Source organism: Centropristis striata, chromosome 8, assembly GCF_030273125.1.
Source record: "Centropristis striata isolate RG_2023a ecotype Rhode Island chromosome 8, C.striata_1.0, whole genome shotgun sequence".
NCBI classification, from domain to species: domain Eukaryota; kingdom Metazoa; phylum Chordata; class Actinopteri; order Perciformes; family Serranidae; genus Centropristis; species Centropristis striata.
In genome coordinates this window covers 3,068,952-3,094,307 of record NC_081524.1, presented here as the reverse complement: position 1 = coordinate 3,094,307, position 25,356 = coordinate 3,068,952, and the positions used below count along the sequence as shown (strand labels likewise).

At 39.5% G+C, this 25,356-nt stretch overlaps 2 protein-coding genes across 7 annotated transcripts in view; one reads left to right on the top strand and one right to left on the bottom strand.

Moving 5' to 3' along the window:
* Positions 1-25,356, bottom strand: part of LOC131976252 (NACHT, LRR and PYD domains-containing protein 12-like) — a 177,852-nt gene that overhangs the window by 100,400 nt on the left and 52,096 nt on the right. The gene's annotated exons all lie outside the window — the stretch shown is intronic.
* Positions 9,132-24,250, top strand: LOC131976253 (NLR family CARD domain-containing protein 3-like). 6 transcript variants are annotated; one of them, XM_059339187.1, is made up of 12 exons: positions 9,132-9,149; positions 9,538-9,696; positions 10,739-10,897; positions 11,939-12,097; positions 15,829-15,987; positions 16,266-18,188; positions 19,133-19,309; positions 19,715-19,888; positions 20,374-20,547; positions 21,372-21,545; positions 21,989-22,029; positions 24,068-24,250. In XM_059339187.1, exons 2-11 carry the CDS (start codon positions 9,569-9,571, stop codon positions 22,026-22,028), a joined length of 3,267 nt encoding a protein of 1,088 aa, XP_059195170.1. In that variant the 5' UTR covers positions 9,132-9,149; positions 9,538-9,568; the 3' UTR covers position 22,029; positions 24,068-24,250. The 6 variants fall into 6 exon arrangements, with proteins under 6 accessions (XP_059195170.1, XP_059195169.1, XP_059195171.1 ...); XM_059339186.1 differs by lacking the exon at positions 9,132-9,149 and having other exon boundaries at positions 9,495-9,696; XM_059339188.1 differs by lacking the exons at positions 9,132-9,149; positions 20,374-20,547 and having other exon boundaries at positions 9,495-9,696.

Sequence of the window (25,356 nt, the reverse complement as noted above, 5' to 3'; positions counted from 1 at the left end):
AACAGATCTGATAAGATATTAAAATTATTTGTATCTCTATCATTTATTCTTTATTCAGAATGTGGAGCTGTAGTTTGTCAGAGTTCAGCTGTGCTTCTCTGGCCTCAGCTATGAAGTCCAACCCCTCCCATCTGAGAGAGCTGGACCTGACTGACAATTACCTGCAGGATTCAGGAGTGAAGCAGCTGTGTGATTTTCTGAAGAGTCCACACTGCAGACTGGAGACTCTGAGGTCAGTTCACTGACTCTGTGTTACTGCTGTACATCTTATATATTTAAATAACACTTGAACCTAATTTATATAGTGTACATACAAAAGATACATTCACAGTGTTATATATTTCCTTTAGCTTATATTTATTTTTTATCTTGTACTAAAAAAAGAAAAAAATAACTATTTCTTAAAGAAACTGAAGAAAATGTCAACTGCTAAAGTAAATTCATTTTTGTAATGTGAAGTTAATGGTCACATCTGAATACAAAAGATCGTCTTAACTCATTTGCTTTAATTCGATAAAGTTTCCTTCCTGAAGTAGAAATATATTATTTTTGTTTCTATCAATTTCAATATGTTTTCACAAATAAAATCTAAAACTGATATTATGTTGATCTGCCAAAACAGAAAGACAAAGTCACTCCGAACATTTCAGCGAAAAGCTCTTCGATTAGAACATCATGTTGAGCTACACAACTGAACAGATCTGATTGGATGATTAATTTATTTTTATCTACGTCATTTATTCTTTATTCAGATTGTGGGGCTGCAGTTTGTCAGAGATTAGCTGTGCTTCTCTGGCCTCAGCTCTGAAGTCCAACCCCTCCCATCTGAGAGAGCTGCAGCTGAGTCTCAACAAGCTGCAGGTTTCACCAGTGAAGCTGCTCTGTGATTATGTGGAGAATCCAAACTACAGACTGGAGACTCTGAGGTCAGTAAGAAGACTGAGGAGCAGACGATGCAAAGCCAAGCAACAGTTCAGTCAGCTGCAACTTTTAACAGACATGTAATTTTACAGTTGTTGTTTTCCTGTGATGTTTTGGATCCAGACCAGTGACGAGTTAATTCCTCTAATGCAAGATCAGAACATTAATGTGATGTAAAGTGTTAGATCGGTCGGCTCAACTCAGGACTCTGAAGCTGGGTGACTCAAAGAACAAACAAATCTTTATACTTGATCCATAACTTTTGGGACTGTGTCCATCTTTACAGGATCAATAACAGGACAATCACAGCTGAGAACCCAAAACAAAGTGAGTAATGTCCCAAATTCATCAAGCTGCTGTACATTAAAATTTGATATTAACATTAACATGTCCTTATTGTTGAACAAAAATATTTATTCATATTCCACTTTTTGTCTTTGGAAATACTCAAGAATTTTGTCTGCTAATGTTTCTCAGCTCATTCCGGTTTTCAATATTGTTCTTTCTCGTTCACTTTTCTCCCCATAAGATGACTCTGATGACAAACTAGATGTGAAAACAAACCTGCCTGAGGATGATAAAAAGGTGAGAGAAGATCAGCTGTATAGTGTGAAATATATTTATATAAAATGTGATTATTTTGTACGAAATGGAGGCTGGGGAATCATGACTTATGTTCATTGAACATGAATTGAACCTAATTTCTTTTAAAACAACAAAACTATATTTGTGTCTTTCTTTATTCCAGGCCCCATTATCCTTCTCACCTGAACTCACATCTGGAGCTTCATACAGGTAATCCAATAAAACAACAAAATACTATTCAGACGTCTTTAATGGTTCATCAAGTTTTGATTCTCAACAAGAGTCTGTTGTTTGCGGAGAGCTTGTCAACAAACAGCACAGACGGCAGAGAGTGAACATATGGAATCATGGACACCATGGCTGCATTCATAAAGCCTCATATATTTCCCCTCTCATTCACTCCCGCACTGATTGTAGCGATCGACTAAACAAGCTGCTGGCCTGAACATTACTAGTGATTTGGGGTGCAGGTGGTTTGAACAAAACAGCATTACAACTATGACAAGCTGACAGAGGGACAAAGTAGCTAAGCCAGTATACATAGAGAGTGGTTGATGCAGGTGAGGAGATGGGTGGTGAAGGCCAGACAGAGCAGCAAAGCAGATGATAGAAGTCCTGGATGTTTCACAACCAAGTCCAATTTGTTGGGACATACAGTAGTGTTCAATATAAAAGCAGTCCAATGTGACTAATCAGATTAATCCAGGTCTTTAGTATATTTTTTATTGCTACATGGCAAACAAGGTACCAGTAGGTGCAGTAGATTCTCAGAAAACCAACAAGACCCAGCATTTGTGATATGCACGCTCTTAAGGCTGTGCAATTGGGCAATTAGTTGAAAGGGGTGTGTTCAAAAATATAGCAGTGTCTGCCGTTGACTTTACAAACTCAAAACTATTTTGTACAAACTTTTTTGTTTCTAGGATATAGCAATCCTGTGAATCACTAAACTAATATTTGGTTGTATGACCACAGTTTTTTATAACTGCTTCACAATTGTGTGGCATGGAATCAACCAACTTGTGGCACCTTTCAGCTGTTATTCCACTCCAAGATTCTTTAACAACATTCCACAATTAATTTACATTTCTTGGTTTTGCTTCAGAAACAGCATTTTTGATGTCACCCCATAAGTTCTCAATTGGATTAAGGTCTGGGGATTGGGCTGGCCACTCCATAACATCAATGTTGTTGGTTTGGAATCAAGATTTTGCTCTTTTAGTAGTGTGTTTGGGGTCATTGTCTTGTTGAAACACCCATTTCCAGGGCATGTCCTCTTCAGCATAAGGCAACATGACCTCTTCAAGTATCTTGACATATGCAAACTGATCCATGATCCCTGGTATGAGATAAATTGGCCAAACACCATAGTAGGAGAAACATGCCCATATCATGATGCTTTCACCAACATGCTTCACTGTCTTCACTGTGTACTGTTGTGTACTGGCTTGAATCCAGAGTTTGGGGGTTGTCTCACAAACTGTCTGCGGCCCTTGGACCCAAAAAGAACAATTTTACTCTCATCAGTCCACAAAATGTTCCGCCATTTCTCTTTAGGCCAGTTGATGTGTTCTTTGGAAAATTGTAACCTCTTCTACACATGCCTTTTTTTTAACAGAGGCTCACCTTGTTAGTGACCTGTCAATCAAAGGTAGCAAATCATATGATTTTTTACTAGCAATTGAGACCATAGTGTGTGTCCTGAAAAAAAAAAACTTTTCTAATTTTGTATTGAAATGAATGGAGCCAAATGCTTCTGCAGCACAGTCAGCACCCCCTGCTGGAATTTTTGGTAGAATGCAGCTTTAGGCACTTTCTGGTTTGCCTCCCTGCTCAGACCCGGAGGTTGCTGCCTGGTAGACACGGGTTGGCTGCCAATGGAGAAGCCAGCCACACACATGCACAATATGAATTCATCCCTTCTGTGTCCTACAGGTTCAGCTGTCCTGGTCCAGGTGTGTTCCAGTGTGATTTGACTGGACTGGTGTTTGTTATGGCTCAGGAGGCGGAGCTGCTCTACAGGACCGTCCAATGGGATCAGAGCCTCCTTCAACCAGCTGGCAAGCAGGCTGCAGGGCTGCTGTTCGATATCAAGAGTTCTGAGGACTCTGCTGTCCTTCAGCTCCACTTCCCACACTGTGAAACAAAGGAAGGTAAATATGTGGATGGCATGTTATAGAATAAAGGATAGAGGCAAACTCTAGAGTTAATTACAAATTTATTTTACCTGTAAACTCAAGCTGTACAAAGTGAATTAGGTAAAGGTGAACCTGTTTTAATTTCACAGCGTTGCTCTTTGACGGCCTGCTGTCTGTCGTCCACATCACCGATGATGGAATGAGCATCTTGGAGCCGCTGGAGATCACAGACACTCATGTGGTTGTGAAGGTCCCTCACCTCTCTGTCTTCGGCCTCATCTGGGATATCGTCAAAAGGTTTATGAGCATCTCACTGCCAATAAAGGGCCACGTTCTGCTGTTCCTCCGACCTCCATATGAAGACGAACGAATACTCGACATATTACTACTGCAGGAAAACATCTCTGTGCATGAGGTAAAGCTATCCGTCATATGTGCTCACCATCGGTCTGAACTGATGTTTTAAGCAACAGCTGTTTCCACAAAGATTAAATAATTTTGTTCGTCTTATTGAACCTTCATATTCTGTGGTTAGAATGAAATGGGTGGACCCAAAAGTAGAACAGAAAGTCTTGCAGTCAGCTTAAGAAGTTTATTTTCAAAAGGCACTAAACAAACTCAAAAGGTAGTTTCCCCACGAGGCAAAAACAGGTGGAGAGCAGGGGCTCAATCTCTGGGGCTGCAGAAACAGGACAGGAAACTGCAACAGGGAGAAGAGTTGGAAATACACAGAAGCAAAAACACGAAGAGCGAGGAACATGGAAATAAACAAAAATATTACTAGGAGAGAATGCGGAGAAGGAGCCAGGAGTGTTAACGGCAGAGGTGTGGACTCGAGTCACATGACTTGGACTCGAGTCATGAATTTGATGGCTTTTTGACTTGACAAAATGTAAAGACACTTGCAACTCGACTTGGACTAATAACTTGTGACTTCACTTGGACTTGAGCCTTTTGACTTGAGAAGACTTGCTACTTTCCCCAAAACCCAAAGATTAAACAGTCTGTTACTAAAGAGCGCTCTATCTTTCTTTGTGTAAATGTGCGTCTCTCACTGTGTGTGTCTGACGTGTGCTGTCAGCTCAACATCCAATCAAATTCCATCTACGTTATTTTGATCTGACAGCATCCATCCAATCAGACTGCAGGACAAAAATGATACCAAAGATAGTTTCATTCGGGTAGAAATTCACGTACACACATATACACACACGCACACACTGAACACACACACAGTTGTAGGGGTATCTGGTTTCAGATACAAATTGCCTCCAGCAGGGGGCACCAAAATATGTAGAGGTAAAAGCTAATTTAGGTCAATTTTGCTATCAGAAATTAAACACTTAATTAATATTTAACACTTTAAATGAATTAAAGTTATTTTCGGGGCACCACCTCTTTACTTAGAAAGAGGAAAGATAGCAAATCATAGTAAATCAGTCTCATAAAGCTAACAAATTATCAATTTGGAACATTGATTATTAATTATGAATATAATTATAATCAAATTACCTTTTTAATATTTAGTAAACAACAGATCAATGCCATTGATTTAAGTTTAACAAACTTGTTCTTGCTTGTACTAACTGCCCAGTGCTATACCACAGAGTTGCAAGGGGGAAGCAGAAATCCTTTTGAAGAAGAATCAGCTCCTGAAAGAAAGAAAGACCTCCATTTTGAAGCATGGTATCAAGAAATTGTTGACACAATTCGCATGCATTCAGTCCATAAATCCAAATGAAACTTGTGGAATAGCTGTGACCCCTACAATGTGTTTGAAGAATATTCTTCAATAAATGAATACAGATTTTAAAAGCATACATGATCCATGTACATATTATTACTCTGTTGTTAAAAGGACTTAAACTGTAGGACTTGGGACTTGACTTGAGACTTGTCGGTCTTGCCTTGGTCTTGCCAGATATTTAAAAGTGAACTTGATTGTCCTGATGAGGAACAGGAGTGTCTTCAGCAGAAGCAGGAAGAATGGAGGCAACTCCCACAGTACACGCCCCTGCTAGAAAGTAGGTCAAGGGGAGGAGAAAACAGGAACACACAGGCAACAGACAGCAGGCCAAAACCCCAAACCCTGACAGGGATGAGCATTTCATAAACCGTCTTTTTTCTTTAACCGTTTAATAGTCATCACAAAGACGTTTTGTTTTTAATTGCCCTCTGTGCAGTGCTGTTGTGTTTGGAGACTTTTATCCAGAATATTTTGCACTTTTATTAAATTCCTTACAGTACATCCTCATAAATATGTTGATTGTAAATCTCATCTTTCTGCAAAGCACATCAGTCGACACATTGTTTTTCAATGTGCGCTATTGATAAAATTGACTATCTCAGAAAGAACTAAACTAATAAAAAATGTTCTGTTACTGAAGGTTGTTGCCCAACAAGAAGGTTCTGGTTTGCAGTTCATCAGGATCTCCTCCAGCTGTCAGCTGAGCTTTGGTCAAAGTTACAGTGTCCACTGTGAACCTGAGGGCTTCCACATACAGCCGGAGGTGAGTCAAGTCACTTGATTCAACAGAATTATCCTGAATACTGTTTCTGCTGCATCTAGATTCAGTCAGGGCAGTACCAGATAAACATTTTTAAAAGCTTTTAAAAATGATGCGTTGTTTCTGGTTTTCAGTGTGAACAATTTCAGTCAAATTGTGGACTATATTTCCCTCCAACATTTGAAGTTTTCCTGACTACAAACACAAAGAGAGTGACTGTGATGGTCAAGGACCAAGAGGGGAATGTAGTCTGGAAACGTCGAGTCTCTCTGACAGGTACAGACTCCAGCCTCCTGCAGCAGCACGCCACCTGATGTCACTGTTCAGACCTGTGACACATTATATCATAGATATTTATATCTGCTCTTATGTACATTCTCATATAATTATTTAGGCTGCATTGCAGCACATTATTGCTTCATTAACTGAACAAAAAATCCACTCCTGGTAATGTTGAGGAATATAAACACAGTATAAATGTTTCTTTCCCTTTAAAGGAGAACACAGGAAGTGATTTACAAAGCAGACAGATGAACTTTAAAACAGAGTCCTCATTAACAAAACTGTAAAGTGATTGTTGGTTATATAACACAATCATTTTTACCTGTTATCCTCCAGGTCCAAGAGGGGAAAGTGGACAGACAAATGTCCCAGCAGAGGACAGTGTCCCAGCAGAGGAGAGAGTCCCAGCAGAGGACAGAGTCCCAGCAGAGGACAGCGTCCCAGCAGACCAGAAACTGGGGGGAACTGTTCGGACAGAGTTTGTCAAAAGAGTTTCTGATGCTAATTTGAACCTTCTCTTGGATAAACTTTATGAGTGTGGTGTGATAAGTTATGGTGAAATGCAGTCCGCCACATCAAAATCCCAATTAGACAAAGCACGAGACGTGATCGACACGGTGCGAAAAAAGGGAGCTGAAGCCAGTTCAGTTCTGATCGCTGCCCTCCGTGAGGTGGATCCACGTCTATCCAGAGTGCTGAAGTTGAGCTGAAGCAGAAGAGAAGAAACTGTGGTGATGAATGTCTGTAACAGCTGAGTGTTACACATTACTTGACTTTCTTAAATGAGAAGTTTTGCTGTTAAAACCTGTGTTTTTTTTGAAGCAATCAAACTTGAAACACATTGGATGACTGTTGAGCTGCGACAAAATTCCAATAAGAGGTCGTGTCTGCGAACATTGAACTTAAACCGAAAAATGCTTCTGCTGTTATTTAGTGAGACTAAATGAAACACATACAAAGAAGCTTTTTTGTGTCATTTCGGCTCCCAATCTGTTCTGTGCATGCACTGGCTGAAAAACAACAATATGTTAATGTCCAAAAGGTACAAATTCAAGATTTTATTTAGTTTTTGCTCATTTTCATTAAAAATAATATTTTCTTGGATGCCAGAGACCATATGACACAATAACATGCTTCTTGTGTGAGAGTCAGTGTTGTTCTCAGTTTTAGCCACTAGATGGAAGCACTTCACTGATGGACAGAGAAGATGAATTACTTTGAATACTGCACCCTCTTTACAGTTACACAGAGTAAAATAAATCTTAATAAATGACTCAGGGAAAAAAACGTGACTGTGCGGTAACCCTCTCAACATCATACAGATTAGTGCCTCTCATCAGGCTTACTACTACACTAACAATATAAAGACGAGACAAAAAAAATCAAATTCATTTGGGATGTTATGTTCAACAATTTACCAGTCAATGAAGTTGGTACAGGTGATGCCACTATTGCTTTTTTTTCTTTTTTGACATGGCAGGCTTGTTTCAGTGTCCAAATCTTTGTGTATCATGTTATGTAAAATATGATCAATATAATGTATATTCAAGTAAAACAAAACATCAAAGACATAAAATATAAACTAGTGCAACACCACCTTTGGACATTGATGGTTAATTAATTATTGCTTTTGATATATACTTTTACACTTTCTTTACCTACTCGTGCAAAGCCTCAATTTGGTCTCCGTAAATGCAGAAAGGAGCTTTAGAGTGTGAATATTCTGACATTCAGTGCAAGAAATATTTTTTGAATACTGTCAATACAAATATTCTATTTTTTTTTATTGTTGCTCATTATCTAAACGCCGTCTAAACACATATCTATCTTTACAAACCCCCTTAGTGGATATCAGTTATTGATTGGACGCTGCAGATGATCGGACTGATCTGATACATCACAACATCACAACACTGTAGATTCATACTGAAATGAAAACAGATAACAGATTAAACTCAAATGTGTCACTGACAAGTTTTATGTTTTAGTTATCTTTTGATTCACCATTTAGTTAAAATGTGTTAACCATCTGTCTGAACAACAAAAGAACCATGAACAACTTCATAATAAAATCTTTCTAGAAGGCTTCTTTATTACATCATCTGTTTTTCCAATATAAGATTTATTATCTTATATGTCGCCCCCGCGACCCGGCCCCAGATAAGCGGAGGATGGATGGATGAAGATTTATTATGGATACTATTATTTATCTATTATTTATTCTCCTTGGTGTTCAGTCCCAGATAGGCACGAATCCTTGGCTTTCTTTTACTTTTTTACCCTTTTATTTTTATTTTTTTTATCTCTAACTCTGTTTTTGGATTGAGTTTTAATTAATTTAATTAAATTAAAATTTTAATTTAATAATTTTATTGTTTTACTGTTTTTAGTATTTTATTGTTTTCATTGTTTTTATTTATAACTATTTGTGTATGATTTTATTCTATTTTCATAACTGTACAGCACTTTGGTCAACTGAGGTTGTTTTTAAATATACTCTATAAATAAACTTTGACTTGACTTGACTTTGAAAGTCAAAAAGAGTATGAGAGTCTGTCTCATGTGTCTTAAAACTTTTGCTCTCTCCTCACCTGGTTTCCCATGCGTCCCCGGTGGGAGGGACTAAGACCAAGGTGAGAGGACGTTGAGGTGAAAACTTTTATTCCCAGACTCCATTTTACACTCAACAGGGCAGAAAGAGGAAACCTGAGGCTGGGTGAGTGTTTGTTCTGGGGTTGCAAATAGAGTTTACTTTGATTATGATATTTTAAATTTGTTTACTCATTTATACTTTATGTCAGAAACATACCATGCCTTCTTCAGACTATTTACTCTTACTCTTGTTTCTGAGCCACTTAACATGTGAAACACCTGCAGTCATAATGGAGATCAGCCACGGTGTGAAACTGGCTTTTAGATAAACCTGGCACAGATTCTAGTGACTTTACCATGAACAAACAGCAGTGTGTTGTTTTAGAGATCATAATCATGTGAGGGCAAAGTCTCAGTGGATGTTTACAGCAGGTGAAGCATTGTGACCTGATAAACACTTCTTCTTTTGCAAAATAAACTTTATATAGACTAATATGTATGTGTGTTTCCAGTGTTGCTGGTTCACCTCTCAGACTTGAGAAGATGAGTGATTCAGGAGAAGAAGAGGACAGATCAAAGTATCCAGTCTCCAGCTGTCTGTCCATGAAGAGTGACCGCAGTATAGAATCTCCTCCAGACTTCAGTATTGAACCTGGACCCTCAGACACAAAGTAAGAGACTGTTTCTAATGTAAACTCACCTGATGATGATGCACTACTGTAAAGAAACACAGTAGGATGCAGTAAAGAAATGCAGCACCAAAGGCATAGTAAAAGAGTATAGAATCTCCTCCAGACTTCAGTAATGAACCTGGACACAAAGAACCTCAGACACAAAGTAAGACGGTGGCTAATGTTGATATGTTTACTGCTAACATTTGCTGAAGCTAACATAAGCTTGTGTTGCTTCGGAAGATTGCGATGTCTGAAGTGATACCCTACATACGAGCTAATTCTGGAGCATTTTATGAACCTAAAAAAAGTGTATACTGGCGGTTGCACAGAGACCCAACATGATAGCACTGCAGAACACCCAAACAGAGACACATGATTTATTCTCTGTATTGTTTGAGAGAAGGAGAGTTAGTGTGACAGCGGCAGAAAGTTTCAGAACAGAGAAGACTGCTAATTTTTTCACTATTTAAAAAGCAACTTTTTTTTCTCAACTTGTTGAATTTCTTTTTTCATCAAATTTTTCTGGATATTTAATGACACGTTCTGCAGAGTGTGAGTGCTAAACCACAAGATTGAATGTGTTTTATACAGTAGAAACATCACTCCATCAGGTACAAAGCACATTACCAACTTAGCATTTACTGTAGGTATTCATTATATACAGGTTAAATCAGGTCGCATCACAGTGGAAACAAATTCAGCATATATTCTAATATCCTGTTATATTATCTGAACAGATTAGTTGTTCAAGGTGCTTTTGTGACAATACAAAAGTACACAAAGCCGGTAAGTTTAGTTAAGGCAGTAAATATACACTACAAACTCAATAGAGAACTGTATAACATACAGTTGATTACAGTACAGAAATGCAGTAAAGTATAGAAACGAAGCACTACAGTAACAGTGCAGTAAGGAAGCCCAGTAGTATTGAGTAAATAAATGTGGTTAAATACAGTTAGTTTATTATTATGATAACTAGAAAATACATCTAATTTTGAATTAAACTTTGTTATAGACTAATGTATATGTGTGTTTCCAGTGTTACTAGTTTACCTCTCAGACTTGAGAAGATGAATCATTCAGAAGAAGAGGAGGACAGATCAAAGTATCCAGTCTCCAGCTGTCTGTCCATGAAGAGTGACCGCAGTATAGAATCTCCTCCAGACTTCAGTATTGAACCTGGACCCTCAGACACAAAGTAAGACACTATTTTTACTGTAAACTCACCTGAAGATGATGCAGTACAATGCTGTAAAGAAACACAGTAGAGTGCAGTAAAGAAATGCAGCACTAGAGGCATAGTAAAGGAGTAAAGAATCTCCTCCAGACCTCAGTAGTGAACCTGGACCCTCAGACACAAAGTAAGACGGTGGCTAATGTTGATACGTTTACTGCTAACATTTGCTGAAGCTAACATAAGCTTGTGTTGCTTCGGAAGATTGCGATGTCTGAAGTGATACCCTACATACGAGCTAATTCTGGAGCATTTTATGAACCTAAAAAAAGTGTATACTGGTGGTTGCACAGAGACCCAACATGATAGCACTGCAGAACAGCCAAACAGAGACACATGATTTATCCTCTGTATTGTTTGAGAGAAGGAGAGTTAGTGTGACAGCGGCAGAAAGTTTCAGAACAGAGAAGACTGCTAATTTTTTCACTATTTAAAAAGCAACTTTTTTTTCTCAACTTGTTGAATTTCTTTTTTCATCAAATTTTTCTGGATATTTAATGACACGTTCTGCAGAGTGTGAGTGCTAAACCACAAGATTGAATGTGTTTTATACAGTAAAAACATCACTCCATCAGGTACAAAGCACATTACCAACTTAGCATTTACTGTAGGTATTCATTATATATACAGGTTAAATCAGGTCGCATCACAGTGGAAACAAATTCAGCATATAATCTAATATCCTGTTATATTATCTGAACAGATTAGTTGTTCAAGGTGCTTTTGTGACAATACAAAAGTACACAAAGCCGGTAAGTTTAGTTAAGGCAGTAAATATACACTACAAGCTCAATAAAGAACTGTATAAAATACAGTTGATTATAGTACAGAAATGCAGTAAAGTATAGCAACGAAGCACTACAGTAACAGTGCAGTAAGGAAGCCCAGTAGTTTAGGGAAAATAAATGTGGTTAAATACAGTTAGTTTATTATTATGATAACTAGAAAATACATCTAATTTTGAATTCAACTTTGTTATAGGCTAATGTGTATGTGTGTTTCCAGTGTTACTAGTTTACCTCTCAGACTTGAGAAGATGAATCATTCAGAAAAAGAGGAGGACAGATCAAAGTATCCAGTCTCCAGCTGTCTGTCTATGAAGAGTGACCGCAGTATAGAATCACCTCCAGACCTCAGTAATGAACCTGGACCCTCAGACACAAAGTAAGACACTGTTTTTACTGTAAACTCACCTGAAGATGATGCAGTACAATGCTGTAAAGAAACACAGTAGAGTGCAGTAAAGAAATGGAGCACTAGAGGCATATAGTGGGGCGGATTAGCTGAACAATCGTTCACTTTGTGATAAAAGCATGAAATTTGGTAGATGTGTTGGTGAATATGTTTCAAACAAATCTGGATATTGGGCCACCTCAAAAGCGCCCCCTAGTGGCCGTGGCAGGCATTTGTTATACAAATAAATCAATGATGAATAAAAACTGCCCTTTTAATAATACCAACTGGTGACGAATTGTATATTGTTGGAAAGCCTGATTAGTCACCTTTACAACGAGGTACAGCTTGTAAGGATCGTGCATTCATGGAATGAGCAACGGGGCTAAACGTGTGGGTAGCAACCCCCAAAAATGTGCATCCCCTGTGGGGCGGATTAGCTCAATAAATCACAAGAATTGTTTATTTTGTGATAGAAGCACACAATTTGGTGGATGTGTTGGTGGATATGTTTCAAACAAATCTGTATATGAAGCCATCGCAAATTCGCCCCCTAGTGGCCATAGCAGTCATTTTCTTCATTAAAATTACAAAAAATATTTAAATTATTTCTTAAAATATTTAAAAAATTTAAACTAAATATACAAACGTAAATTAAAAAATGTAAATACACATATTGAATTAACAAAAATCCAGTTAGACACTCTTTCAGTTATTTTTCCTGTCCCACCACAATCGGGCTAGCCATCGAGCTAGCTAGCATTTGCTTCCTGGGACAAGCAGTGCAGTGGACTGTCCATCAAGGTATGTCTAAATATTTTATTTCACCTGTTATAATTATGAATAAAATATGCTATGAACATCATAAAGGCTAAAGAGAAAAACAATCATCATGGGCCTTGGCGGAAAAGTAAATTAGCAAGATAGCAAAAATAGGTACTTAAGCTAGCTAGTTAGCTTGGAACATGTATCAGTGGCTGTTGGGTGTGAAAGCTTAATAAGACACTGTTAAATTATGTCCTGTGGAATGTGGACATCCCTCTCTGCACACACACACACACACACAGGCACACACACACACACACACACACACACACACACTATATGTAATGTCTCCTTTGCCCATGTGGTTCTTTTTTTCTTTTTTTAAATGTATTTTATAACTCCATCACAGTTAGTCAGGCGGCTTAGGACCAGATTTGAGAAGAAAGGGACACGCCGGACAAAAGCACCAACATTTTTCCACATGCTCTCTATCACCAAAGGTTTCAACTTTTGGTAGGAGCCACTTCATCAAGATTGCAGATAGGAGACAGCAGCCATATAAGCCATAAGTCTATGAGAACCAATATATCTTCCAAGACACTTAGAAGGTCAATCTTGGTGTCAAAATATACATTTTCTGGGTCAAAGAATCATTTAAAGCTATTGAGAATATCACTGGATGACTCACTGTAAATCATTTGTTGATCAAGATCTGACATGAGATGAAAGCGTACGCTTGATTTTTTTGAGCAGTGTACATGGCAGCTAATCCACACTCTCCCGTGAACATTGATTCCAAACAGTTTCAACTCAGGATTCCCTGCTGCAGCACTTGAAGCGAGTTGCCCAGTCTGAGTGAAAATGAACATATCTATTTGATCAAATAATCATCCAGTGATATTCTCAATAGCTTTAAATGACTCTTTGACCCAGAAAATGTATATTTTGACACCAAGATTGACTTTCTAAGTGGCTTGGAAGATATAGCATTTCTCATAGACTTTATATGGCTGCCATCACCGCAATCTTGATGAAGTGGCTCCTACTAAAAATTGAAACCTATAATGATAGAGAGTATGTGGAAAAAATGTGGTGCTCTTGTCCGGCGTGTCCCCTTTATTTGGCTAAGCCTCCTGACTAAGTCACACACCTCAGTACAAGGATTTTGCCAGAAACAGTATCTTGCTACAAGTAACCCTAGTAGAATTTTTAAAATGTATGATTTTTTTCTCTGTCTAAATGTGTTTTGTTTTTATTGTTGCAGGTCATACAATATTGAAAATTATTTTTTCTTTTTAAGGAGCAACAGAAGAATACAAGCCAAAGAGGAGTAGGAAAGCATTCCTCGCCAGTAACCACTGGCGAGGAAAATTCTGATGGCTGTGGCGGCCATTTTTAAAAATGGCCGCCACAGCCATCACAATTTTTTTTGTGATGGCCCAATATCCAGATTCATTAAACATGTATTCAGCAATGAGTGTACCAAATTTGATGCTTTTATCACAAAATGAACGATTGTTCAGCTAATCCGCCCCACTACACACGGGATGCACATTTTTGGGGGGTGCTACGCACACGTTTAGCCCCGTTGCTCATTCCATGAATGCACGATCCTTACAAGCTGTACCTCGTTGTAAAGGTGACTAATCAGGCTTTCCAACAATATACAATTCATCACCAGTTGGTATTATTAAAAGGGCAGTTTTTATTCATCATTGATTTATTTGTATAACAAATGCCTGCCACGGCCACTAGGGGGCGCTTTTGAGGTGGCCCAATATCCAGATTTGTTTGAAACATATTCACCAACACATCTACCAAATTTCATGCTTTTATCACAAAGTGAACGATTGTTGTAAAATATTGAGCTAATCCGCCCCACTAATAGTAAAGGAGTAAAGAATCACCTCCAGACCTCAGTAGTGAACATGGACCCTCAGACACAAAGTAAGACGGTGGCTTACGTTGATACGTTTACTGCTAACATTAAGCTAACTAACTAAGATTGCGTTGTCTGAAGTAATACCCTACATACGAGCTAATTCTGGAGCATTTTATGAACCTAAAAGAATTGTATACGGGTGGTTGCACAGAGACCCAACATGATAGCACTGCAGAACAGCCAAATAGAGACACATGATTTATTCTCTTTATTGTTTGAGAGAAGGAGAGCTAGTGTGACAGCAGCAGAAAGTTTCAGAAAAAGAGAAGACTGCTAATTTTTTCACTCTTTTAAAAACAACTTTTTTTTTTTACACTTGTTGAATTTCTTTTTTCATCGAATTTTTCAGGGCATTTGATGACATGTTTTCTGTGGTGTGGGAAAACTCAGATCACATATGTAATTTTGCTTTACATGCACTTTAAAATACTTCAGAAGATCCTTTTGAATACAGGTTTTTTTTTTTACAGAAGTCTAAACATCATGGTCTACAGAGTGTCACTGCTAAACCACAAGCTTGAATGTGTTTTATACAGTAGAAACATCACTCCATTAGGTACAAAGGACATTAACAACTCATTGACTGTAGGTATTCATTACATACACAGGTTAAATCAGGTTGTAATCCAAGTGAAAAACAAGTTCAAAGGTTTATAGCCTAGCATATTATCTGATAGCATGTTGCTTTAATTCATGGCATATTGTCTGAACAGGTTAATTATTCAAGGTGCTTTTGTGACAATACAAAAGAACACAAAGCCGGTATGTTTCCTTAAGGCAGTAAATATACACTACAAACTCTATAGAGAACTGTATAAAATACAGTTGATTACAGTACAGAAATGCAGTAAAGTATAGCAATGAGGAACTACGGTAACAGTGCAGTAAGGAAGCCCAGTAGTTTAGGGTGAATAAATGTAGTTAAATACAGTTAGTTTATTATTATGATAACTAGAAAATACATCTAATTTTGAATTAAACTTTGTTATAGGCTAATGTGTATGTGTGTTTCCAGTGTTACTGGTTCACCTCTCAGACTTGAGAAGATGAATCATTCAGAAGAAGAAGAGGACAGATCAAAGTATCCAGTCTCCAGCTGTCTGTCTATGAAGAGTGACCGCAGTATAGAATCTCCTCCAGACTTCAGTAATGAACCTGGACCCTCAGACACAAAGTAAGACGGTGGCTAACGTTGATATAATAATGTTCTATTGTAGCTATTTAGTGTGGCTGTATTTTTATTTTTAATCTTGTTTCTATTCTTCAACTTTATTTTACCTTGTGCATGTTGCTCTGTGCATTTAGGCTTAATTATACAGCACTTTGGTCAATTGCTGCTAAAGAGTGCAGTAAAGAAATACAGCAAAGGACAATAAAGAAACAAAGCAGAGTGTCATAAATAATGTGTGTGTTATATTTATAGTGTTATAAATAATGTGTTCATCTCCACAGAGAGAGGAAGAGGAGTCATGTTTCTGAGGAGGAGCAGCCTTCTCTTTCAGCAGCTGGTGGTCTGCAGGAGGTTTTAGATGAACATAAGATCAGTCTGAAGAGGAGATGTGAACATGTGACTGAAGGAAGTGATGGAACAGGAAGTGGAACCCTCCTTAACAGGATCTACACTGAGCTCTACATCACAGAGGGACAGAGTGAAGAGGTTAATACCCAACATGAGGTGAGGCAGCTGGAGACAGCTTCCAAGATGGAGGCCCTCCATGACACTCCAATCAAGTGCCAGGACATCTTTAAAGCCTTACCTGACCAACAGGGACACATCAGAGTCGTTCTGACGAACGGCGTTGCTGGCGTTGGAAAAACCTTCTCGGTGCAGAAGTTCAGTCTGGACTGGGCAGAGGGTTTGGAGAACCAAGATGTCAGTGTGGTGATTCTGCTTTCGTTCAGGGAGCTGAACTTGATCAGAGGTGAGCAGTACAGTCTTCTGGAGCTGCTCCATGTTTTCCATCCAACATTACAGAAGGTCCCAGCAGAGAAGCTCGCCGTCTCTAAACTTCTGTTCATCTTTGACGGCCTGGATGAAAGCAGACTTTCTCTGGATTTCAACAACAAGAAGGTTTTGTCTGATGTCACACAGAAGTCATCGGTCAACGTGCTGCTGACAAACCTCATCCAGGGGAATCTGCTTCCCTCGGCTCTCGTCTGGATAACTTCCAGACCTGCAGCAGCCAATCAGATCCCTCCTGAGTGTGTCGACAGGGTGACAGAAGTACGAGGCTTCACTGACGCCCAGAAGGAGGAGTACTTCAGGAGGAGGGTCAGTGATGAAGAACGGTCCAGCACAATCATCTCACACATCCAGACATCCAGGAGCCTCCACATCATGTGTCTGATCCCAGTCTTCTGCTGGATCACTGCTACAGTTCTGGACCACATGTTGACTACAGATCAGAGAGGAGAGCTGCCCAAGACTCTGACTGACCTGTACTCACACTTCCTGCTGGTTCAGACCAAGAAGAAGAAGCAGAAGTATGATGAGGGACATGAGACGAGTCCACAGGAGCTGATGGAGGCTGACAGAGAAGTTCTTCTGAAGCTGGGGAGGCTGGCGTTTGAACAGCTGCAGGAAGGAAACATCATGTTCTACCAAGAGGACCTGGAGCGCTGTGGTCTTGATGTCACAGAGGCCTCGGTGTACTCAGGAGTTTGTACAGAGATCTTCAAAAGAGAGAGTGTGATCTTCCAGAAAACAGTCTACTGCTTCGTTCATCTGAGCATTCAGGAGTTTCTGGCTGCAGTCTACCTGTTCCACTGTTACACCACCAGGAACACAGAAGTACTGAGAGCTTTCTTTGGGACAGACTGGGACAATGAAAGCAGTGATGGAAAAGGTTTCTCATTCCTGAAGATCAAAGGGATATTCCTGTGGAAATCCCTCAAAAATGAAAATGGCCCATCCCTGGATGACTTATTGAGGAGAGCCATGAAGAAATCCCTAGAAAGTAAAAATGGACACCTGGACCTGTTTGTCCGCTTCCTCCACGGCCTCTCTCTGGAGTCCAACCAGAGACTGTTAGGAGGCCTGCTGGGTCAGACAGACAACAGTCCAGAAATCATCCAGAGAGCCATTAATAACCTGAAGAAGATGAACACTAATGAGATCTCTCCTGACAGAAGCATCAACATCTTCCACTGTCTGATGGAGATGAACGATCTCTCAGTACATCAAGAGATCCAAGAGTTCCTGAAGTCAGAGAACAGATCAGAGAAGGAACTCTCTGAGATCCACTGCTCAGCTCTGGCCTACATGCTGCAGATGTCAGAGGAGGTTCTGGATGAGTTGGATATGAAGAAGTACAACACACCAAACCAGGGACGACAGAGACTGATTCCAGCTGTGAGGAACTGCAGAAAAGCTCTGTAAGTCCAGATGTGATTAACTTAATTAATTAAAGTAGTTTATTCCTTCAAATGAACACTATGTAACACTTGGTATGAGAACAAGCCCAAGGTTGCTGCAGGCCACGAATTTTAAAGCCCCAGTAGTAGTGGTGCTGTGTTACCTATAGAAATTGCTGACTTTTTCTTTAGATTTTTCTATCAACCGGAAGGTGGGACAGTATTTACTAAAGATAGCATCCATTCAGCAACACAAAATAAATAGGTGAAAGTCGCTCTGCGCATGCGATATCCGGTAGGTTTTGATTCCGTTGTGTAGTTTGACAACAAAACTATTAAATATCTTTTAGTCAATCACCAGAGAGTCGCCTCCCTTCCCCGCCCTCTTAACTTGGCCACGCCCCCATTAGTCACTCGTCACCTGTTTGTCCTTGGTTGTCTTGGGAGGCAGCCGACAGCCACGGTAGATGGCGTTGGCTCCTAGGATTGCTCCACTGTGCTCGGGTTCCTTCATCGCTGCTTGGAGCTTTAATTCTATTGATTTCTCATGTTACATTTTACAGTTCTTTCTGACATCAGTACGTTAGCAAAAAGTGACATTCCTTGACTGTTTATTGAGTTGTAAAAATGGCTTTCTCGTTAAGAGGGCCTCATGATGACTGTGAGCAGACAGACATGGGATCAGGTCACACTGACAGACCACTACTCTCTTTCATCTGCAAGATGAAATCAAAACAAAGCTTACAGGTCTGCAGGTATGAGAGAGAGAGAGAGAGAGAGAGAGAGAGAGAGATAAAAAATATTATTTTATGTCAAACACAGTGAGATAAGATTATCTGGACCTCCGATGTAAAGAGAAAATGTTAATCAGCAGTTTTCAAACTATTTTGTCATCAAATCCATGAATTAAACATAAATTGTCCTCCTTCATAGTTAAATTGTTTCCAATATATGTGTCCTGACAGGCTTTCTTACTGTGGACTCTCAAAGACTCACTGTGAAGTTGTGGCCTCAGCTATGAAGTCCAACCCCTCCCATCTGAGAGAGCTGGACCTGAGACACAGCAGCCTGGAGGATTCGGGAGTGATGAAGCAGCTGTGTGATGGACTTCAGAGTCCAAACTGTAAACTGGAGACTCTGAGGTCAGTTCACTGACTGCAGCTGTTTAGTTTTTTTGTGTGTATATTTTAAATTTAAATTCTTGACTGAGATTACACATTGTTGTTTCCTAAAAATCTTCTGAATTTGCTTGAGCACATAGGATTTATTTTCTTCAGAATTTTGTCTTCTTATTTGATGGCTGAATATAAATATAAAGTTTTTCAGCTTTCACAGACTCACATTGTGTTCCTTCAGTCAGTGAAGATGATATTAGTACTGATGAGGCTCAAGGGTGTGAGGGGATATGAATGAGGAAGTTCTGATGATCCAAAATGACATGGTCACTGTACTAATTAAGTAGGAAAATCGAGGTAATATTTAAATCCTGAACAGAATTGATTGGATAATAAATGGATTTTTATGTACATCATTTATTCTTTATTCAGATTGAGTAACTACAGTTTGTCAGAGATCAGCTGTGCTTCTCTGGCTTCAGCTCTAAAGTCCAACCCCTCCCATCTAAGAGAGCTGGACTTGAGTCACAACGAGCTGCAGGATTCAGGAGTGAAGCAGCTGTGTGATTTTCTGGAGAGTCCACACTGCAGACTGGAGACTCTGAGGTCAGTTCACTGACTCTCTCTTACTGCTGTACATCTTATATGTTTAAATAACACTTGAACCTAATTAATGTGCAAACATAACTTCAACTATTAAAGTTGTGAATGCACTTTTTGTCATACTTTTTTGTCTTGTGCTAAATGTAGTCTGTAGTCACAAAAGATCACTGTTTCTCAAATAAACTGTTGAAAATATCAACTGTTGCTTGTTAACTGAAAGCTTTTAAATGGTCACATATGTATACAGAAGAGCAATAATAATAATTCTTCAATTATCATCAATTCCAATGTTTTTTCTGTTACAAATAATAAAATAGAAGGCTAATATAATGGTGATTGACAAAAACAAAGACAAAGTCACTCTGCTCATTTAAGGTAAAAGCTCATTGATAAGAACATAACAATGCTGAGCTGCACATTTAAAACCTGAACAGATATGTTTGGATAATAAAAAATGTTTTTATCTTCATCATTTATCCTTTATTCAGATTGTGGGGCTGCAGTTTGTCAGAGATCAGCTGTGCTTCTCTGGCCTCAGCTCTGAAGTCCAACCCCGCCCATTTGAGAGAGTTGGACCTGAGTCTCAACAAGCTGCAGGATTCAGGAGTGAAGCAGCTGTGTTATTTTCTGGAGAGTCCACACTGCAGACTGGAGACTCTGAGGTTAGTTCACTGACTCCCTGTTACTGCTGTACATCATATGTTTATGTTATTTAACAACTGAACCTAATCTATGTACAAACATAAAATTACTTTTGTACATGAAGATGTTCCTTTTTTGTTAATATTTCAATTTTACTTGAACTGAATTCATTCAGCATTGGCAAAAGATTACTTTTTCGGAAAGAAACAGAACTTAGATAGATTTAGATGTTTAAATTGTTTTGGATCTTAGTTCACTGGTCATATGGTTATTTAAATCTGTGTGTCATCTGCATATCTATCAAAGTGAATGTTGTTGTTTTACATAAACAAAACATGGAAACATGCAGATGTTAAACAGAAGAGGCCCAAGAATGAAGCCTTGGGGAACTCCATGTGTCATCATGTGTAATTAACTATAAACACAAAGTAGTCCCTGTCCTTTAAATAGGATTGAGGTTGCTCGTCACTGTATTCACTCTACCTTAGCTCAACCCCACTCCAACCCACTTGCCCCTTTTTTGGATTAACTCAGAGTTAGGAGGAGTCAGGTACTGCCTCAGGAGACACTCACTTTGAGCTTCATTTTGGCTTTTTGGAAACCTACGGGGGACATCACATAGACAACATCCACATTTCATGTCGTCTGTTGTTCAGCCTCGCTCAGCACCATGAAAAAAACAGCAACACCTTGATGTGAATGCCTTAGAATGACCATACCCCTTTTAAGACTGGTTGCTACATGCTAATGCCAAACAATAAAATAGAAGACTGACACTGTGATGATCCACTATGACAGAATGCCAAAGTCACTCTACTTATATTTAATTTTATTCTTCATTCAGACTGTATGGCTGCAATTTGTCAGAGATCAGCTGTTCTTCTCTGGCCTCAGCTCTAAAGTCCAACCCCTCCCATCTGAGAGAGCTGGAGCTGAATGACAACAAGCTGCAGGATTCAGGAGTGAAGCAACTGTATGCTTTTCTGGAGAATCCGAACTGCAGACTGAAGACTCTGGGGTCAGTAAGAGGACTGAATCAGTTCATGCTGGTTCAGCAGTGTTGTAATAAACACAGGGAGGTTAATGTGTAACTCACACAGCAAAACAAATCAGTGATTTGACTCATCGAGTGCAGTTTCTCCCTTGCTTTCATCTTCAAGCTGAGGATGCAAAGCCAAGCAACAGTTCAGTCAGCTGCAACTTTATAAACAACGTGATTTTACAGTACTGAGAAAGGTAGTTTGTTTTCCTTTGATGTTCTGGATCCAGATTAATGAGTTAATTCATCTTATGCAGGCTCAGAACATTAATGTGGGCAGTCAGTTGTATTTGTGATAAGGATGTGATGCAAAGTGTTAGATCAGTCGGCTCGTCTCAGGTCTCTGAAATTGGCCGACTCAAAGGACAAACAATTCTTTTAAACTTGATCCATAACTTTTGGGATTATGTTCATCTCTACAGGATCAATGGAGAGTTGGTCAAAGCTGAGAAAGCAAAATGAAGTGAGTATTATACCACATTCATCAAGCTGCTGTACATTCAAATCTGATCTTAAAATTAATATGTCTTCAAGGATTCAATTAAGTTTATTAACATCATGTCTGCACATGAAATTGGATGAAATTATGTACTCGGGTCCCATTGGAGTTTGAAAAGAATAGAACACTTAGAATAAAAAAACAAAAATAAGGCCCTAAATTAAATAAAAACAAACACTTTGAATAGGAATGAAAAGACAAAAAAATAGATGTGTGAAAGAGGTGGTGGGGGGACACACCACAAATAAATTGCAGCATTATTGCTCAGCAAAAAACAGCATTAGCCGTGTGCAGCATTAGCCTCTGGGAAGAAGCTGTTTTTAGTCAGGTGGTTCTGGACTTTATGCTGTGCAGCCTTCTGCCCCCCTGATGATAATCATTGTGGGAGATAAGACCCACAACTGCTGTGTTGTCCACAAACTTAATGATGTGACTGTCCAGGTAGTTGGCTGAGCAGTCGTAGTCAGCAGGGTATACAGCAGGGGGCTCAGGACGCACCCGTGGGGGGAGCCGAAGTAAAGGATGACAGGGAAGGATGAGATGTTGTGAATTCTGACAGTCTGTGGTCTGTTGGTTAAAAAGTCCAGAGCCCAGTTGCATATGAATGGGCTCAGTCCGAGTATTGCCAATTTGTTCACCAGGGTTTGTGGAGAGATTGTGTTGAAGGCAAAACTTAGGTCAAGTATCTCTATTCTCCAAGTGGGTGAGGGCCAGGTGGACTACAGCCAAGATAGCATCAGCAGTGGAGCGGTTCTGTCGATATATGCATACTAGCGGAGTCCATGCTGGGGTCTCGGTGGTCTTTTATGTGGGCCGTGACCAGCCCCTCCAAGCACTCCATGATGGGAGTGAGTTCTACTGGGCGGTAGTCATTAAGGCAGAAAAAAATGGCACTCTTTGGGACAGGGATGATGCTGGCAGTCTTGAAGCATGTTGGTACTGTCGACTGGGAGAGTGAGATGTTGAAGATGTCTTTCAGCACCTCTGCGAACTGGTTTGCACAGTCCCTCAGAACCCGGCTTGGGATTTTATCCGCTACCGCAGCCTTGCGAGGGTTTACTTATAGCAGGGACCTCTTTACATCTGCAGTGGTCACACTGAGGGGCAGCTCAGTTGGTGGAAGGGTGAGCCTGGCGCAGGGAGTGGTGTTGGCCGATCAGGGCATCAGGGAGAGATGGATCTGTGGGGCATTCTGTGTCCTTTATTGTATTCCATGATGGTTTTGATGCCCTTACACATGCTCCAAGAGTCGCTGGTATTGAAGTGACCCTGGATTTTCAGAGCATATGCAGCTTTGGCCTTTCTAATGCCTGCTGTCAGCTTTCTCCTTTCAGCCCTGAGTGCTGATGCCTCCCCAGACCTGAACATCGAGTCCCGGGCTCTCAGGAGTGTGCGAACTTCTCTGTTTAGCCAGGCTTTCTGGATGGGGTGGATAGGGATTGTTTTGGTTGTGGTAACATCATCAACATAGTTACTGATGTAGCCAGTGGCGGATGATGCATATTCCTTTAGGTCCACATCTCCAGACTGTGTCGCTACTTCTCTGAAGGTCTGCCAATCAGTGCATTCAAAACAGTCTTTGAGCATGGAGGCAGCATCGTCTCTGAGCCACTGCACTCTGCTGCACCAGTCCACTGTCTTCACGAGCTTCAATCCACCTAACGATGCACTAAGTTTCGTGCAAGTGCAAACTTTTGGTGTTGTTTTTCAATATTCAAAATTTCAGTTGCACTATACCTCACTACACAACCACCTCTCACACACTTGTTTTTGTGGGGAGAAAGTTGGGAGCTTAAGATAAGTCTATCACCGGGAGCCACCATGACAGTCTTATAATTTATTTATTATCAATCATGACTTATTGTTGAAAAAAAAGATAGACATATCCACGTTTTATTGGGGCTGTTTCGAAAATATTCAAGAATTTTGTCTGATAAAGTTTCTCACAGCTCATTCCAATTTTCATTATTGTTCTTTCTCTTTCACTTCTTCTCTCCATCAGATGACTCTGATGTCAAACTGGATGTGTAGGGGTGTGAGGTCCCCTACAGAGAGCCAAACATGACTATACAGCCACATAGGGGTTTGTAATTGTTACAACTTGAGGTTATTATATTGTTACAATACCCATTAATTCATTGTTAAAACAAGGTGCCTGGTAAAATGGAATGTGAAAGTGAAACATGTTTGTATAACAATGTTTAAAAATAAAAACACTGATAAAAGTACACGGTGTTAGTATGAGAAGACATTTAAAATACTGGCGTGTGTCCCCTCTGTTTTGTGTTCTTTCCTTTATGCAGTGTTACTGTCCGACTCAGTCATCTATCTGTGTTGTCTTGGCAGACTTCATCTTATTTGTAACCTTGGAAGCGTCCCAGCCTTCTCTTTTGTTGACTACTGTGTATTTGGATCTGTTTCTGTATCTATGGACTTAGACATTGCTGAGCATTTTTCTACGTATGCCTGCTTCTTTTGCATTGCTCCTGTTTTTCATCCTGCTTCAGATTTTTTAAAACTTTTCATCTGTGTTGTCTGAGTCGGGCATTTGGATCTGTTCCCTTTGCTGCAGCAGTCTGTGTGATGATATCAACAGTGTGTCAGTGTTGTGATCTTAGCTTGCTTCTACTGCCTCTAAGTGGCCAAAATCTGTTATTGCAGGTTTAAGAGATGCATTACAGGAAATGGAGAAAGACCAACAGAGTTGTCGATGCACGTAATGTCTCTTTTAGGTCAAAAAATAAATATAAATCCTTGGAAAAAACTGTTTTAAATCAGATTTTTATGTCGACATTGGCAGAAATATTTAAAAGTTGCAATTAGCAAAAAACTACAGAGTACAATATCGACAATGTCCACTAACATTCAATCACTGTTAGCTTTGCAATGCGGGGAGGAGCGAGGACAGCTGTATCTAAAAAATTTAACTAAATGTACGTTGCTTAGCGTAAAAACACCTTGGAGTGAGTTTTAGTCCAACCGAACGCTGAACAAGACGTTTTTAAATGAATAAATTGTTCAAATAATCTTTGATGAAGTGAAAACACAGTGAAAGGGTCAAAGTTCATGTTTCCATGGATACGCATTGTTCTGATGACAGCCACCTGTCAATCAAATCATACCCTGCTTTATCATCTGTTTTCTCCTGAATGGGATCATTATTTCATATTGTTTTGAAGAAGAAACTTGCGATTGAGACCATAATGTTGCCACAGGATTTTTTTCTGAGTTAACAAATCAGGTGAGAGTCGTCTCATTTTAATACAAAATAGCTCCGCCCTCCAGGCCTTC

What these genes read in the sequence shown, in the direction of transcription:
- LOC131976253 (XM_059339186.1), top strand. Translation starts at nt 9,524, where the DNA reads ATGTGTGTTTCCAGTGTTGCTGGTTCACCTCTCAGACTTGAGAAGATG. An exon ending in TGTAAACTGGAGACTCTGAG is followed by an intron (nt 19,310 to 19,714) that starts GTCAGTTCACTG and finishes TTCTTTATTCAG; the next exon opens with ATTGAGTAACTACAGTTTGT. An exon ending in TGCAGACTGAAGACTCTGGG is followed by an intron (nt 21,546 to 21,988) that starts GTCAGTAAGAGG and finishes TCATCTCTACAG; the next exon opens with GATCAATGGAGAGTTGGTCA.